Source organism: Colius striatus, chromosome 1, assembly GCF_028858725.1.
Source record: "Colius striatus isolate bColStr4 chromosome 1, bColStr4.1.hap1, whole genome shotgun sequence".
NCBI classification, from domain to species: Eukaryota; Metazoa; Chordata; class Aves; order Coliiformes; family Coliidae; genus Colius; species Colius striatus.
In genome coordinates this window covers 138,392,879-138,410,497 of record NC_084759.1, presented here as the reverse complement: position 1 = coordinate 138,410,497, position 17,619 = coordinate 138,392,879, and the positions used below count along the sequence as shown (strand labels likewise).

The following is a 17,619-nucleotide window of genomic DNA, read 5'->3' as shown; positions in this document are numbered from 1 at the left end:
ATAAATGCACATCCAAGCAGCCCGTGCAGGGCTGCCATGTGTGTGAGGTAACCCATGGACGTGCAGGGAGGATGGGTGCAGAGCACACCTGCCCAGAGGAGAGACAAACAGCAGAAGCTATCAGGAATGGACTGACTGAAACTCCCACTCCCTGCCCCCCTGATCGGACTCTTCATCGTTGTACCACTCTGTGTTGTTTTCTTTTGGTTATGTTTTGGGGTTTTATGGTTATGCTTTAGTTGGTATTGCATTAAATTATTTTCTGTTTTCTTCCCCAAGCTGAGTAGCCTGGTCTGTTTTGTCCTGGACCTTAAGCGCCAACTAAGCTCTCCCTGCCCTTTGGCAATCCTCAGGTCTTTGATACTTGAGGCTAATCATGGTCTTTTGTTCCCTGATGGGCCCAAACCAGGACAGTCACTAATATAATTATTATAGAAATCTTTCTCATTTATCTCATATTTCTTTTGTTTGACTTTCAAATGTTGCTGGAAATGCTGTATATTCTGTGCTATATATATATTGTATATATATGTATATATATATATTGTGCTGTAGCACAAACAGTGCTACTAGTTTACATGATCTTTTCACTAGTGATCAACAACATTTTAAAAAATTGTTCCCTGGGACAAACTTACTGGTGAAACTCTTTTTTTTCATAATGATGTAAACAGTACCAAACAACTCATGCTTAAAAACCATATTCTTTCTCTGTTTACTTTTTGTTGCAACAGACAGCTTTTATAAGTGGCGCTAGAAACAAAATCTATCATCAAGCAGGAATCAAACATGTCCTTTCCTCTGCAAACTTTCTCCTTTTTTTTTCAACGTTAGTAAAAGACGCACAAATGATAGCAACTGCATTGTTCCATCTCCTACCACAAATATCAGGACATTTGTCTGATACTCTTGTGGCTTCTTTGAATACAGTTTAATAACCCACTAGGGCTTACGTAACTTCACTAGCAGGGTGGCCATGGAGCTCAGCTGCTGCAGCTTGTTGTGAATCACCAGTAGTCTTCAAACTCTCTGGCATAGTGCTGCTTACTCCTGTTTTCTATTGAGCAGGGTTTCTTCATTTTTCTGTGCTTTTGCAATCTCCTCTACAGTTGTCTTTGTTATAGGATCTATTTAAATGCCCTTCCCTATGCCCTTGCTCAGGAATTCTGATTTTTTTTTTTCTGTCACTTCCTAAGACTCAGGATTAGTTAATTTCTTTCAGTTTAACAAGAGTTCTCTTGTCTTTCTTTCAAACTTTTCCCATCAGTGTGATCTCACTGAGACTTTCTTGTGTTCTTCTTAATTTGAGAACAGTATCCATATTTTTCTCATGATGTTTTAGGAGTAATAACACATAGTGGTAAAGCTTCAAGAAGTTAATCTCTTCTATTTCAAGTCTGCCATATGCCTTCTTGCCCTTTCTAAAACTTGAAATACGAAGAAGTTACAGTAGAGTTTAATGTTCTCAGCAGCTTGGCTCTTAGAAGGAACAAGAGCATACCGAAGTGGAATGAGGAAAGCAAAACAAACTGACTGCTTATCTGGAGAAACAGCAGTTGATCTAGACATAGAGGAGTAGAGATTTCAGCGTAGAAAATGAAACCACCAGCTACAGAAAGAGCAATGTAAAGCCAGAAGCCAGTTATAATGGAAGGCTTAGTACAGGAGAGAGAGAAGAATGGTGTTACATGGATATCAAATATTAAAAAAAAAAAAAGTGAGGAGGTAGCAAAAAGACATAATCAGAACTGACTGGATGGAAGGAAGACTCATTATTCACAGCACCAATCTGACTCATCTGGAAACCAGCTGGAGGTGCTGAGTTTTGCAGAAATTATCACAAGAGAGGACAGGTGCACAGCCAGTGTTGGAGGGAAGACGCAGCCTTCAAGGGGAACAAAGAGCAGAGGAAAGGTCATTCTGCCACAGTGTTTGCTTGTTTGTGTGCTATGTTAGTCTTCTTTAGAAGGAGCAAAAGTGTAAATGGAGAGAGACAGAGACAGAGTCAGAGTTAAAGGGAAATACTGGAAGAGTAAAGATGATGAGGAGGAAATAATGTCCAAGGTAGAATGGGCATCAACCATTTCACAGACAGAAAAGGAATTTGAGAACGGCAGGCACAATGAGAATACAGAAGACAGTGGGAGCAGGAGAACTTAGAGAAAGAAAACAGAAAGAAAACTGATGTGCTATCGAAAAGTCATATTTAAAATACTAACAAAATACAGTGCTATTTTTGTGTAATATCTTGGTGAGGTAACAATTAAAAACTTTAGGGAACTCAATGCAGGAGACAATAGCAATTCTTCAGTAAAAACAAACAAAACAGAAGTTTTCTGGGTTTTCATGCCAAAAAATTAAAAGAGAGGGGTATGGGGTGCAACCTACAGGGATTGCAGGGATGCTAATTCTAAGTGAACAACAAGATATTTTAAATATGCAGAAATCTATGGGAAAAAAATTAATATTGCTCAATAAAGAAAATTTAATTTCCAAAAACTGAAAGTATAAGGATAAAAGGAAACTAGTACAAATCAAACTGGGTTAACCTTTGCTACAAGCTGGGATAGATGGAAATAACTGGGAAAAAAAGAGATGTATTAACAACAATATTTAACCAAGGAGTTACAGACTGTGTGTGATCTGTCAGCTACTAAGTATCTAATGAAATATAGCCATGTTTTCAGCGAATACAAGCTGTCACACAGGGCTCCTGCCTCCCCTGGAAACGAGAGTGCCACAAATGAAGAAAGTGTTGAATAACATTTGAATGACAATAGTATATGAGAATATACAGAGTATGACAGAACTATATGAGCATAAAACTTGCTGTACAGACTAGCAGCCAAGATTACGTGAGAACTAGAAAGACCAAGAACATTGGGCTTCTGGTTGTAATTGAATGACCTCTTGCTCTAGAGGATGGAACGCTCTCCAATATCGCAACTGTTGTCAGTAATACCTGGTGTCAGCAACTGGCTTAGTGGAGCATTTTTAGTTTCTCCTTCACAAATTCCTTCTTCTTTTGTATCTACATATATATGTATGTTACTTTTCTTTTTTTCCCCCTTTGTGTATTAAGGAAGTCTTTTTTTATCACTAATCTGGCATTTTCTTTACTGCAACTTAAAAACAGAGTGCTAACAGAGGTAAAAAAAGAAACAGCACAAAGAGGTAAAAGACTAGAAGAAGTGGTAACTGGAGAACACTACGAAGCAGAAACTAAAAATGTTCAAAGTAAAATAAATTCTCCAGAAATAAAGGTAGTATTTGGGGGAGATACAATCAAATAACTCATTTTTTCTTTAAAAAAGAGATAGGACTGATGAAAAGAAAGATGAATTAAGGTAACTCTCTGAGTACTGCAAGACCCAGATGCACCAGATTGCAAATGAGAAATTCTGTGCTATAGATATTTGAGAATATGTTGTACTCTTGGAAAGACTTAAATATTGTAGAGACAGCAGTTGTATAACTGAAACTAAAAAGAAAATCTTTGAAAGTACTATCAATTGTGTTATTTTTCAAAATCAGACCTGAGATCAATATATTATAGGGATGAAGAGACCCAAAAAAAACTCAGAAAAAACTTATAACTACCATTCTTAGTAGTTCTTAGTGCTTAGTAAAGACTATGACAATTAACTTGGCTGCAGAACCAAGCTAGATCTGATTACAGCTTTTGAAAGGGAAGTCAGCTGATGCTACAGAATCACATCACAAAATGAAGAAGCAGAACAGATATCAAGATTCAGAGGTGAAGTCAAAAAAATGCAATCAACCAAAGTGACTTTTCAAGAAAAAATGAAAGAGACTTATTGGAAGAAAATGTACGGCTATATTGCTAAAAAGTTAAAATATTTTGCAAAGGCTTCCTGTCAGTGACTGTAAGTGTCTTTAAAAGAAATATTCTATATGAGATGGTTCTTTGTGGGAACTGTTCAAATGATAGTTATGCTTCAGATGGGATTGTCTCCTCTGACCACAGTAATTTACAAGATGGGTCTCTACTTCTGCCTGGGGAAGAATCCCATTGTTGTTAACAGACTGCAACTCAATATAGTCAGAACAGTTCAAAGTGTGATCCAGCTGACTGGATATAGGCACCTTCATCAAAATAACAACTGCACCATAGACTACATTGACTATATTGACTAGTCCACTGCTGCTATAAAAGTGGTCTTAGGAGACACTTTCATTTTGCTAGAAAAATCCAATGTCAGTACCTGAAATACAATGAATATGTGTTGGACACAATCTTGCAAATAAAGTTTCAATAACTTTTAGTTATATACCTGTTCAGCACAAATAGGTAAAACTCATGTCATGCAATGAATAAAGTATTTTTACTGTAAGTAAAACAGGAATCAGATTAAAAAGAAACAAATGTGAAATAATAAAACTTGACCTTACCTCCCATTGGGAGTGGTGAAAATATGGACAAATAAGAGTTAATGAAGATAAAATTAAAAAGATGTGCATAGGAAAGCTGAAATACATGAAAATATAGCAACATAAGAAATTCTAGTAAACAGGTCAGTCCAGAAAGAAAGTTCTAAGATAAATGAAAGGTGAGTGCTGTTAATAACATAACAAATGTTGGAACAGATATCAGCTTGTATCTAAATATACTCAAGGAAACTTTAGATCAACAAGTTAAGTAGTAGCCTGGATTTGCCCATGATGCTGGGAAAATTACAGACCAAAAATAGATTATTTTTCCTGTTACTCTGCTATAATACTATTAAAGAATATCACTGCTATATCCTGTAGCATATCTTATGTCTAATCCATAAAGACTGACATACATACTACGCCAACTGTGGTAATTACAGAAAATGGACCATGATTTGATTATGATGTTAAATGTCTTACAAAAATAGTATCACTTCACGCTCTTCACAGCCAAGGTATCCACAACATAATCGTTTTATGGAAAATGTCATCAAGATTGCAACAAGGGTGTCTTCAAAAACATCAAGGGCGAATCACACTATGACTTCGCCTTATTCTGAAAACAGATTATCACTTGCTGAAAGATAAATGGAGATAGCTTAAAATTCATTATATTGTTGGCAGTATTGAATGCAAAGATACTGCAAATTCTTATGAGCCCCACTAAAGGCAAAAGAAAAGGGGGAGGGGCAAAAATGTACATAGGAGAAAAAATCACATAAGGGAAAGGCCTTGCAGCCATAGGGCTCTTGATATCTTACATAATTCAAACCACAGGTGAAGCCTTTCTACACATTCCACATGAAGTTTCTGCTTATTTGTTCAAGCAATTACTGAAGAAAGGTAAGTCTTAGGGGAAATATGGGTCATTATCTGCTTCTTCCAGAACAGAGAAAGCTTCTGCATCTCCTAGAGTCTGAAACAGAGACGGTTTTTGAGGAGTTGGACAGCAGCAATGAAGAGGACTGTGTGAGCAAAAACAAGTGCTGAAGTCTACCAGATACTGAAGAGAACTGAGAAACAGAGGAGCCAGCTGAGAAACGGATAATTTATTTGTGTTCTACTGTATATGATTTTCTTCTGGATGATTCAAATAAGAGTGTTATTTGAAAGATGAAATTCCCTAGCTTCAGCCAGCTGTGGCTACACAACTGCTAGTTAGAGGACAAGTGGGATATTGAGATCACTGTATTCACCTCACAAATTCTTTCCTTCCTAATACTATTTTAAACTAAACCTGGTAATAAACATGATTTTAAAATGTTATTTGACTGCTGTGTGAAAGTCACAGACAAACACTGTTGTAGTTGGTTTGACAGTTTCCTGAACAAGAAGGCCTTGAAATGGTTGGAAAAGGAAGAAAAGATGGTTCTAGTAAAGCAGCTCTTGATCTTCAGGCCCCAATCTTTTTTGAGATATTGAATATTATACAATCAGAAAAAGAAACCTGGAGATCTCAATTATGATATCCATTAATTCAGGCTGGAAGACTGGGTGAGAAGTTCATCGTGATGTATGTGGCATGGACAGTACATTGAACAAGTCTCTGGAAAAGATACTTCTTACAAAAAGAGTGTTGTCTATTCAAAACTGCACAAAACGGTCAATATGCGGGTTCAGAGAGTAATAAACCCTTTTGCTTTTCTGATGTTGCCTGCTAAGGAAAAGCAAATCTCATGCTCTGGCTTTGGAGTTTGTTTTGTATTAGTCTGACAGGATCTTTAAGAGAAATAAGCCTCATATAAGGATTCGCTGTCCCAAAAGGTTACAAAATTTTCACACAATTTAAGTTAAGATGAGACTGAGGAGTGATCTCATTAATATTTACAAATATGTAAAGGGTGAGTGTCAGGAGGATGGAACCAGGCTCTTCTCAATGATGGCCAATGATAGGACTAGGGGCAACGGGTATAAGCTGCAACACAAGAGGTTCCAAAGAACTACAAGGAAGGATTTCTTCACTGTGAGGGTGATGGGGCACTGGCACAGGCTGCCCAAATGGATTGTTGAGTCTCCCACCTGGACGAGTTCCTGTGTCACCTACTCTAGGTGACCCTGCTCTGGCAGACGGGTTGGTCTAAATGATCTTTTGAGGTCACTTCCAACCCTTAAGATTCTGTGATCTGTCATTCTGTGATCCTGTGAAATCATTAATTGCAGCTAAAAAAAAAAAACAAACCTTTTAAAATGACAAAGCTGCTTTTTCTGCCAAGTATAGATTGCAAAACTTCTTCAACTGGAAAATAATGCTTTATTTCTACTGCCTGAGTAAGTGCAGGGTTTAGTTCTGTATCTCACAGCCTGTGAAAACAGTCTGCTAGGATATCTCATGCTGATGACAGGAAGGCTAATGACCCGATGCTTGTTCAGTCAGATTGATACTTTACACTAACCCAGAAGAGAACTACTCTACCACTTGTACCAATGACCCCTAGAAAAACTTGCAGCCTTCAGAGCTACCAGACAGGAGTCCTGAACTGTTAGCTGGCTCTTTACTCAGAGCAAAGGAGTTTCATTCTACCAATAGAGCTGCCTGCAGAGGCTGTGTAAGATAGGTTTTTTTTCCTCTTTCTTATTTTCTCTGACCTACACTACTTGTTCCTTTCATCTTCACAGAGATAATGACTCCAGTAAAAGTCAATCAGCATATTTGTTGAATTTTCCCCTCCTCTGTCATTGAGGAATGTAGCCTAAAAGAAGTTGTTTTTCTCTTCTCACACCATGTGTTGGATCTAGCTATCAAGTGACTGCAGGACGAGTTGTATCAGCTTATTTATCTGATGAGAAATGAATTATTTGAAAGGGTTTGTGATTTGTTTTCTACCAGATCAGCAAACTGATCTAATTCACCATGGGCTGAAATATCAGTACAGGGACAAGAAAACTCATGTTTAGGGATGGTGTAAAAAGGAATCCACCCTTTGCAAGCAGCTCCCTCATGAGAATGTGTAACATAAAACTGTACCACCAGCAATATTGCAATGTTAAGCATCATATTATCCTGCTAGTTAAACAGGATAAAGCATGAAAAGTCACAGACTCCGAGAAATAATCTCATCCAATTTGATTCATATTGACAGAAAACACAGATTCAATCCTGACAAACATAATTCTGGAAAGAGGTTTTAGGTGGAGCATTGGGACTGCAGTCCACTCCCTGCTTTACAGGCTACTGCCTTTGTCAGATGCTACGCTTAGATGTAGACCTATTCTTCTTGGCTCATCATATGTTGTCACCTCATATCCATTGGGAGAGGTGTGGGTGGATTTCTCTGATTCTTATTCAATGAATGTTCTCCCAATGCTGGTTTTTAATTAATCTCATTTGAAGGGATTCATTGTTTTGTGGGCAGGGTTCTTTTGCCTCAAGAATTTTAAATATTTTTATTATGAATACATTACTTAGGCAAAAGGATTTTTTACAAAACATCAATAAACTTACTACTCCTTTAGTACGCCCTGTCCCTGAGGGAGTTGCTAGGAAAGCTGCTGTCACAGGGAGGTGAAAGAGGAAGGAAAACAGGTGGTATCTGAATGGAGAACCATGCAAAAAAGCTCAGTGGAGCCATGTTTTTACTTTATCCCAAGCTCTCAGTGATGGGTGATCAATACACTGGTGAGAGGGCTCCATCTCACACACATATTAACAAGCTTGGTCCACATCCTCTATCCACTTCCCATTGGTGACAGGAGAAGCAGACAGATCAGGCTATACTTGCAGAAAGCAGAGAATAGTTGTGTCAGTGGTGATCATCACTTCAACAGTGTGTTTTTGGCTCCTCTGAGAAAAAAATTGTTGGCCAGATGGGAGCATCCTCATACATTTCTCTGTATTGACCAATTTCAGATTTGGAATCATTAGCTCATTTTTATAGTAAAAAAGAATAATATGAAAGGTACAATATGTAGTATCTTAAATTATGCATGGTGTTGTTATGGTGATATAAACTGCTTTTAAAGAGACTTTTTACTCCCCTTAGTGATGTAGCTTTCAAAAAAAAAATATTATTGTCAAGTCGTTCTTTTAAGAGCATTCAAGCACTTACCTGACTAGAAAACACGTACTCTTACCAAACATTGTGAAACTCAGTGTGTGCTTTGTTTTTGTCAAACTCTTACACTAACTTTGAAACAAAAGTTTTAACTGTGGAACCACCAACAGCCTTCTGAAAGAAAAACTGCTGGCACCAGCAGGTATGGTTTTCCACATACTCTTTGGGGTTTATGAGCTCCATTCAACAAAATGGTAAAACTCTGGGCTCCCAGAAATCACCATGAGCGGGATTAGCGTCTGTAAATACAGTCATAATGTGCTTTCCTATAATACTGATGACTGTTCAACATAAAAAACACGAGTTCCTGAGAAATGGAGTTGGACCAAGATTTTTCCATTGCTGTCTAGATGAGCTTCCTATGCATGAGACCAGCAAGTCATGTCACCAGCCCATAGCCCAGTAATTATACTTGCAAAATAAAGTGACTTCAAATAGGGAGAAGGAGCACCTTCAGTGTACTCATACAAGAGTCTCAGCTTCAGAACTGCTTGTAGCTTGGAGCAAAAGCATCTTCCTGAGAAGAGAATGACATAGTTTTAAATACCCTTCACCCTTCAGGCTGAAGAGGTTTTTTTAGTATTTATGGTAGGACTCTAGCACCAACCTGTTTGCTATGAGTTACAAAGAAACTAATCTTGTAAGTTCTCTTTGACGTGGCCTAAACGAGGTTGATTTATCAGATGTCTGTGGCACATGGAGGAATGCCTTGCCTGAGAATTCAGTCAGGCTCTGACATACTTTAGGTACCATGCTCTTTGTTTTTTACCAAAATGTCACCAATTGTAAACATATGCATAGCAGAAAAAAGGCTGCAAGGTAAGGTACTGGCAAAATTTGGTTGCCTAAGGAAGCTGTTTGGCAAAGTACATGCTGGGAATAGGCAGTATTTATGCACCTAAATTGTACCTAAACACCTAACTTGTGTATCTGGACAAGTATAAGACTAGCTGTGCCACATGTTCTCCTCTGCTAGAGAAGAAAACTGATTCTGCATGATGGAAGGTATCCAATGTTCTGGAGATCAAGAGTACTTGCTCTTTGCTTCACTTAGGCTGCATGAGGAAGTGACAGGGTATGACCACTACATCAGGAGCCCACAACACATGTGACTTCCCCCCAGGCTGCTGTCAAGCAGCTTTCCACAGACTTTTGGAGGAAGAGTCATTATTCACTTTTTACTCATCATCCAAGGGCATTTGCTCTTAGGACAGAAGGGAACTGTTGATAGAATAACTTGTATTTTCTCCAGCGTATCTTTTGTTTTGGTAGTCTATAGATCTCCGATGCTGTCAATGGTGAGTGGAAATGAAGAGCATTTTTGGACAATGAGGAACTCTTATCTTATACCCTTAAGTTACTTAAAGATAACTAAGATCTGCTCACATATTCACCACTCTTCAGATCTGGAATACCTTGTGTGGGGCAAATGGGTTTCAAGGCTTTGACCACACAGCACGGTGGGGATGACACCACACAGTAGCTTTTCTGTCAAATTTTATTTTTCCTCAAGGTGTTCAGAATGGGAGGGAAGACACAGCTGCTTACGCAGCATACCATCAGCTGTGTATTTCAAACTTTTTTTTTTTTTGTGGGCACGGGAATAACATCAGACTTCCCAGCTTTACTTCTCATTCAGAAAGTGGTTTTATAAGCAAGACTCTCTTAGCAGTTATCATGGCCACAACGCAGTTTTAGTAATTTATGTTTGCTATGCGTAACTAAAATCAAAGGCATACAGGTGGGTTGTTGAGTCTTTTTCTCTGGGGACATTCAAAAGCCATCTGGATGAGTTCCTGTGTCACCTACTCTAGGTGGTTCTGCTCTGGCAGGGGGGTTAGACTAGATGATCTTTCAAGGTCCCTTCCAAACCTTAAGATTCTGTGATTCTATGTGTAAATGCATATGCAATCAGATTATTTATGTGATTAATGGTACACAAACATTCATTTTTGGCATGCATGGATTTTATTTGAGTTACTACCACCTCCCTTAACACTGAAAACATGTCATACCCTAGGTTACTTTTGGAGGACTGGCACACAGCACAGGCAGTGTTGTTTACATGCAGAAAAATTATGACATCTTACTCCTGCATCTGAAGACTGGACCTTTAGATCAGAAATTGCTTAAAAGCTTGAAGTTGAGGGTATGGGGAGAGCATCTACACCCCTGGAGAAAATTCGACAGAAGTTTTAATTTCTTGTAATGTTTTTAAAAACTCGAGGAGAGGTGATCAGAGCTGGTGTCTCACATCTGAGGCTCAATCGAGTGGGATGCGCGGTGCACCTCAGTAGTGCCGGGGCACCCCCGTCTACCACAGCAAGAAGCGCGGGATTCATCCCCGGCGAGATGAGACGCACTCTGCTTGGCTCCGCTCTGTGTCTGCGGCAAGGACCGCCTCAGCCTCCGCGCTCCTCTGATCGGTACCCGACCGAGCCTGTCTGCCCGCGCCGTCCAGGCGAGGCCTCCTCCTTCCCCCGCACCACCGTTGGCACCCGCCGGGCCGCGACCACAGCCCACTCGCCGCCCCTCTGCCTGTACAGTGCCGAGCTGAGTCTGCCGACTGCATCTCCGGTCGAGGCGCCGCGCCGCTCCACATCACCGCGCAGCTCGCCCCTCACTACCCGTCCCGAGCGCGGGCCACCCCGCCGGAACCCTCCGTCCGCCCCCGTCGCGCCGCGCCCCGCCCCGCCCCGCCCCAACGGCCGCGGCGGGGGCGGGCGGCGCGCCCCCGCGGGCAGCCAGCCAGGGCGGCGCGCGCGCCCCCGCGGCGGGAGAGGCGGGCCCGCGCGGGGCGGGACGGGGCGTGCCGCTGCGCCCCCTCCCCCTCGCGCTGCGCCCTCCCCCCTCCCCAAGGTGTTGGCGGCAGCGGGGACGCGCTCGCTCGTGCTCGCGCCCGCCCCCCCCCCTCCCCCCCCTTCCCTTCCCTGCTCCCCTCGGCTCTCCCCGGCTGCGCTGGTAGCGGCGGCGGCTTGGCCATGGCGGCCCCAGCGGAGCTGAGCGCGGAGCGGCTGCGGGCGCTGCCCGGCAGCTGGAGTTACGGGATCAGCCAGGGCGGCCGCGTCTTCTTCATCAAGTGAGCGGGGGGCCGGCGAGGAGGGGAGCGGGGCTGGGCTGGGGGGGCGGGGGGCCGGGAGGGGCGGGCGAGCGATGGGGGGGGAGGATTTGCGAAGGCGGCGGCGGGGGCAACGGGGCTGCGCCTTGCTTGACTCGGTATGTGTGTCCGTCCCTGTAGCGAGGAGGCGAAGAGCACGACCTGGCTGCACCCGCTGACCGGAGAGGCCGTGATCACCGGGCACCGTCGCAGCGCAGGTAGGAGCCCCAGCCGGGGGCAACTGGGCCCCCGGCCTTTCCCCGTCACGGCCGCCCCCGCCCGGCCGCCCGGCGAGCGCCACCCTTTCCCTCCCCGCTTGCTGGGGTCTCGTCGAGCCCATCGCCCCACGGCTCCTTTGGCCGCCCCGCGGGCTGCCGTCGCTCGCCACAGCCCCCGGGTGAGCTCAGCCCCGCGGCATCTTCCCCGCGCGGGCAGCGCCTCTGGCTTCGCCCCGTTGCCCCCGAGCGCCCGACTCGAGGAGCCACCTCGGTGCCTCCGCGGCCACCCGAGACAACTCTTCATCCCATGCTTTCCGTGCTCCTCTGACTTCTCGCAGTTGTTTGCTACCAGATTGATCAGAAATGACATTACGGTGCAGTCTCTCGTGTCCAGCTGGCTATCACCGCGCTCCTCGTCTCTTTCTGTAAACCTTCTCCTTTGCACCCGTCTTTTCCGTCCGTGTCTGTGTAATTTCTCTTTCTTTGCTTTCTGTTGCCTTATATCACCCCAGTCATATTATACAGTTACCATTAGAGACCGTCTTATTCCTGCCGTGCGTCTTACAGGTTACCCTGGTATTCACCTGCATAGCATCCTTTCTCAGTTTAGCATTAAACCACTCATTTATTTTTGTTTCCAGCAGTACCTAGATATAACCGCGATAGGTATACTAGAAATGCAGAGGCTGATTTCAGTAGTCACCTAGAAACCCTTTTCCTCCCTTCACTTCCATCTAGGCTGAGAGTGTGGGTGGTTTCAAAGTGACTGAGAGGTGGAATGGGTAGGAGGAAAAGAGACTGAAACATTAGGAATAACTTGGAGGGAGGAGGGTGAAATCGGTCTTCTTTGCTACTGCTGCTTATTCCACTCTGGAGAAGTAGCAGCAGGAGGTGCTGGAGGAGGAGGATTACAGCAGACACTCTGGAGACCCAGAGCCAAAGTCTGACTACTGGAATTGCACACAGGCTACATATGCCACTGGGAGGTGGTGGAGTGTAGTAATAAGTACAGTTGTTTTTATGTATGTAATCATTTGGATAATCTCAGGAAAATGTGCAAGTGAATTGCACTATATGAGACAATTTGCCTTTTATCTTTGATTAATACTTATGCATTAAGAAATTTGAAACAGCCTTTTAAGAAAACTGCAGGCAGGTTTGTTTGGGTTTTTCTTTTTTTCTCTTATTTTTTTTTTTTTTTTTAGTTGAGAATAGTTTAAAAAGCACAGGTTTCTGGCTGTAGGAGCTCACCAGTTTGATTCTCAGTGAAGTCTGGTTTGTAAGAAGTCATTTAATGCTGGGAAATAGAACTAGTGATGGCTATCAGGCTCCTGTGTTCCCTGCTTTCAGCACCCGGATTAATTGGGAAACAGGCCTTCAACTACAGCAATATATATGGGGGCAGATGTATGTGAAGTGCTTTGCTTGTTGCACACTAACACCATCTGATAGAGTATTCATTCTTTTTTTTTTTTTTTAAACTAATAACCAGTATCTCTTTTAAGTGATGGTGATTTCCCAGCAGTTTTCTAAGCGTCTCATTTGTTCGTTCCTTTAAGTGCCTTCTAAAGGAAATGTAGTTTGCTTTTGAGTATCTGGAGCATTGTGTGTAACACAGAAGAGTTATTATTGGGTAAATTAAGCTCGTTTCTGAAAACAAGAGTGAGGCATGACCTTGGATAGAGTGACCATAATTTATTTCAAATACTGAAATGTCTTCAAAACAAATCCGTTTCTTTAGATTTTCTCATTCACATGTATGTTAATGAATCTCTCTATACAGAGATAAAATCAAACAGATTACTAATGGGGTTTGTATCTTGTTTTGTCCTGAGTGAAACCTGTTCAAAATATGTTCAAAATATGTCATCTCTCGAGAAACAATTATTTGAGCGAGTAACAGTTCTTTTGGAAGTGTGTATTGTTGTAAAGCTACTTAGCAAATAGTACTGTGAGGTATTTACTAGACAGTGAGAAAAGCTTTGTCCTCCATTATGAATTTAAATACTTCTTATTCCTCAAGATATTCAGCACTGGAAAGGTATTTTTTGCAAAGGTCTTACAGCAGTCATAAATAGTTCTGCTAAAGAGACTTCCTGTTTGCTGTACTTTGCCCCGTGCTGTTACTGAAAGACACCTTGATTTTCGTTCTAGGGAAGACAGGAGTTAAGAAAAAAAGCCAGCCAGAGCAAATAAGTAAACTTAGAGGTGAAAAAAACACAAATGATCTGGACTGAGTATTTTTTTCCTTTTGATTAGGAAATACGTTCTTGCTTTTATAATTCAATCAAAGAGTCCTACATATCAATTCTTGGTTTTATTAAATGAGGCAAACCTTTAATGGTAGTAATGTATTTAGAGTTACATGGAGATGCCCAGCATCTTCAGAGCTTGTGTTATATCAGAAAGCTGTTACTTGGAACAAAAATGGCCATTGGTAGTAGTTTGGTTTTTATATGTGGACACCTGACTCTTCAGAGTGAATAACAGGGCAGGAAAAGATTCCCAATTCTTCCACTAGATTTGCATTGAAATATTTTTCAGGTAAAATTGAATAGAGTTGTAAACACTACAGGAACACCTGTTAGCCACAACAGTGGTGGAATTATGATAATATAATGTTAATGCTCTGTGGTGTAGTTGATATCATGCCTGTTAAGATGCTTGTGACTTGCATGTACAACTAAGTCGGTAAATTGATTTTTGTTTAGATCTCCGCCTGTCATGTAATTTGATGCTACTGAAGTTCAAGGCAGAAAGATCTGGAGATGACTGACTTTGTTACTGGTCAAAGGAAGAAATGCTGTTAAATAAGGGCACACTTAAATCCTTATTATTTGAGAAAAAGAAATTAAAATCGGATTTTCATGTTTGTAGCTTCTTTTGGATAATAGAATTTCAACTAAGACAGTACAGTAAGTCAATTCTAAGATATTTGTTTATAGGACTAAAGCTTTCAACATGTGTAATCTGACACACAATATTTTACCTATGTTAGTTTTAGGGAATAGGCTAGCATAATTTCAAAAGTTAATTGGAGTGTTTTGTTACTTGTTTTCCAGACTTACCCACAGGCTGGGAGGAAGCTTACACTTTTGAAGGTGCAAGATATTATGTAAAGTAAGTTGATTGTTAATCTGTCACAATACTATAATTTTTGATTTGTTTGTCTGAGTGTTGCTGTAATCTTGAATGTATCCCAAGATGAATTTAAATATTGTGCCATAAATCTAAAAGCTTTTCATAGTGTTTGTAGTCATTTGTGTACTGAATTCTGCACAGCTAGAACAATTTGACGTTTTGTGTTAATACTTTCATTTAAATCTACTTAAGGATGTAGAGTCAAATGAAGTTTGTGCAGTGAGTGTAACCATCTAGCAACAATTGTCCTTGCAAGCTGTGAATACCTTGAGTTTGTTTGGCATTTGTGTGTGTCCACTGTGATGCCATAAATGGCATGATCTTACATTAAAGGCAAGATCTTACTTCATTGCTGGGACAAGAGTCTTGATTCAGCCCTATTCTCTAGTAATTATGTTGTCTAAAGCCACTCTGAAGGTTTAATGAGACTGTTTTCTTTGTGGACCTCTTGTTTCTGCATGTAACAATGATTTTCTTTTTTTTTTTTTTCATGTTTTAGTATGTTTTGAGGAGTGTGTCCACTGTGGCAAACTTGTTCTATGTATTGGCTTTTTGAATGAGAGACATGGAAACAGAGCTCTTAATGTAGAAGTCCACAGTTCACGTTGATCAGATCTATACAAACGTTTCCTCTCCACATAGTCAAACCATCCTTTTCCAGAAAATTTTAAAGATGACATCTACATATATTTGTCCAGTTAATATGCTTCTTTTTCTGTCGTTTAACAATTTGCACACTTTTCTCAAATCATTGGCATGTTTTTACTCACTACACTGTGTGTTTGGGTTGACGTCTTTAAATTAATAGTGTCATCAGTGGACTAACTTCTATGAGTGAAGTTGACTAATAGTCATAGAGGTTATAGGCTGCAGGATTTTCTGTGTCTTAATCTTGAGCAAAAGGTAGCTCTGCTGTGTAAGTTGTACTCTAGATGGGTGCTACATATATGTTGCATAGTTTATTTCATATAGGAATGTGTTTGATTTGATCCTAAACAAAAGTGAAAAACAAATAATGCTCCAGAAAAGCGGGTCAGAACTGGTCCGCTATTCTCTAGGAGACTTCTTGTTAACAGGGGACATGTTTGCTTTACTGTTCTTTTCTGCCTTCTTGTGATTTACATAACACTATTGTTGTATAGCGACTGACAAGACACCAGACGGAGGACAGGAGTGTGCTGAGGATTACACCTCTGGTGTTCTGTTCAGGTTATTAAATGAAGATGAGTGAAAATTAAAGCAAGCTGTATTTGGGTGTATATAGCATAAAAAGAAGTTCTCTACCTTCAGGTGGAATTTGTTCTTGTAGAATAAACCTGTGAACAATTTGTTAGCTATAGTAACTGGAAAATAGCCACTTGAATTTTCTAAGAATAAAAAAAAAAATATGTGCACAACTGCTGTAGCATGGCTGATGCACTTATGCCCAACTTAACCAAGTAGTAGGTTGTATTCAAGTTAAGATCTTGTATTCAAGGTGTTACCATAACTGTTAAGATTAAACTGATTGTTTTGCTGATAGCCAAGACGAAATAGCTTTGTTTATATTTAAAAGTTGAGCTGCATCTTTGAAAACATGTTCTACAAACAACACTTCTGTGATTAGATAGATGTAGGAGGACAGGAGGGATAGTGCTGTCAAGCCTGCTGAGAGATTCATATGTTACAACCAGTTTGGCATCCTTAGTTAAATACGTGTTTGCTGTGTAGCCTCTCAGACTGAATTTAAACTTCTACCCAATGACAGCTGCTCCTTTTCATGCTGTCCAGCATTCAGCCCTACTGGTGCTAGGGAAGAAGTGAGAGCCAAGGTAGACAGAGTGACAGCCTTATAATCACTATCTTATAATGTAACTTTGCATGATGTGTTGATTATAATAATTCTGGTTGTCTGAGTCTAAAGTACTGTGGTACTCCCACATGAGTGGAAAATAGTGCACGTTGTTGTGGCCTTGTGATATACAGGCACCCTCCCATGTGGATTTTTAGCGGTAACCTGCTCATTTGAGGGTATTGTTTTGCTAAATGTTAATGCTTATTGTGTTGATTACAGCATTATAAAACTATGTTAATAGTAAAAAAATTGAAAACTTACTCATGGTCAGGTCTGAAAGAGATATGCTGGTTTTAAGTTCCAGTGTAAGTTACAAAGTTACAAGGAAATGAATGTTAATGACATGCTATTGATGCATTCAGCCATGTGAAACTTGGCCGTTTCATTTCTGTAATGTGCCTGATAAGAGAGTTAGACAAGAGGAATAGTCGAGTTGTCTGATCACAGAAATAATTTCACCTAACTTCTGAGGCACAGCTTCAAATATGTGGGTTGAATAAAAATATTGTAACAACCTTACCTTATAGTAAGATCTTATGCTAGACTGTGTTTGAAAATAAAAACCTTTTGAAAATTATTTTTATGGTTCTTTAATAATAGGTTTTTAGTGTTCCAAGTGGGTGTGTCGCTGAATCTATTACTGTGCTTTTTCTGGCTTTGATGTAGTAAACACTGTATAATCAAATTGGGATAATGTCGAGGAGATAATCGTCAGCTAAATCTTAACATTCCCTGGACTGGCATTTCAAACAAGTGACTCAGGATACAGACTGCATTGAAATGTGTTTATTTTTAAAGGATACCGTATTTTTTTCTTGGTGA

General features: G+C 40.7%; 1 protein-coding gene across 7 annotated transcripts in view; it reads left to right on the top strand.

Annotated features, from left to right (window-relative positions):
- The first annotated feature begins 11,442 nt into the window (after positions 1 to 11,442).
- PLEKHA5 (pleckstrin homology domain containing A5) overlaps positions 11,443 to 17,619 on the top strand; it is a 166,699-nt gene continuing 160,522 nt past the window's right edge. For all 7 annotated transcript variants that reach the window (XM_061988854.1, XM_061988853.1, XM_061988850.1 and 4 more), the window contains exons 1-3: positions 11,443 to 11,586; positions 11,746 to 11,822; positions 14,885 to 14,942. In XM_061988854.1, the coding sequence (XP_061844838.1) occupies positions 11,489 to 11,586; positions 11,746 to 11,822; positions 14,885 to 14,942 (233 nt within the window). In that variant the 5' untranslated portion in view covers positions 11,443 to 11,488. The remainder of the gene's footprint in view (positions 11,587 to 11,745; positions 11,823 to 14,884; positions 14,943 to 17,619) is intronic.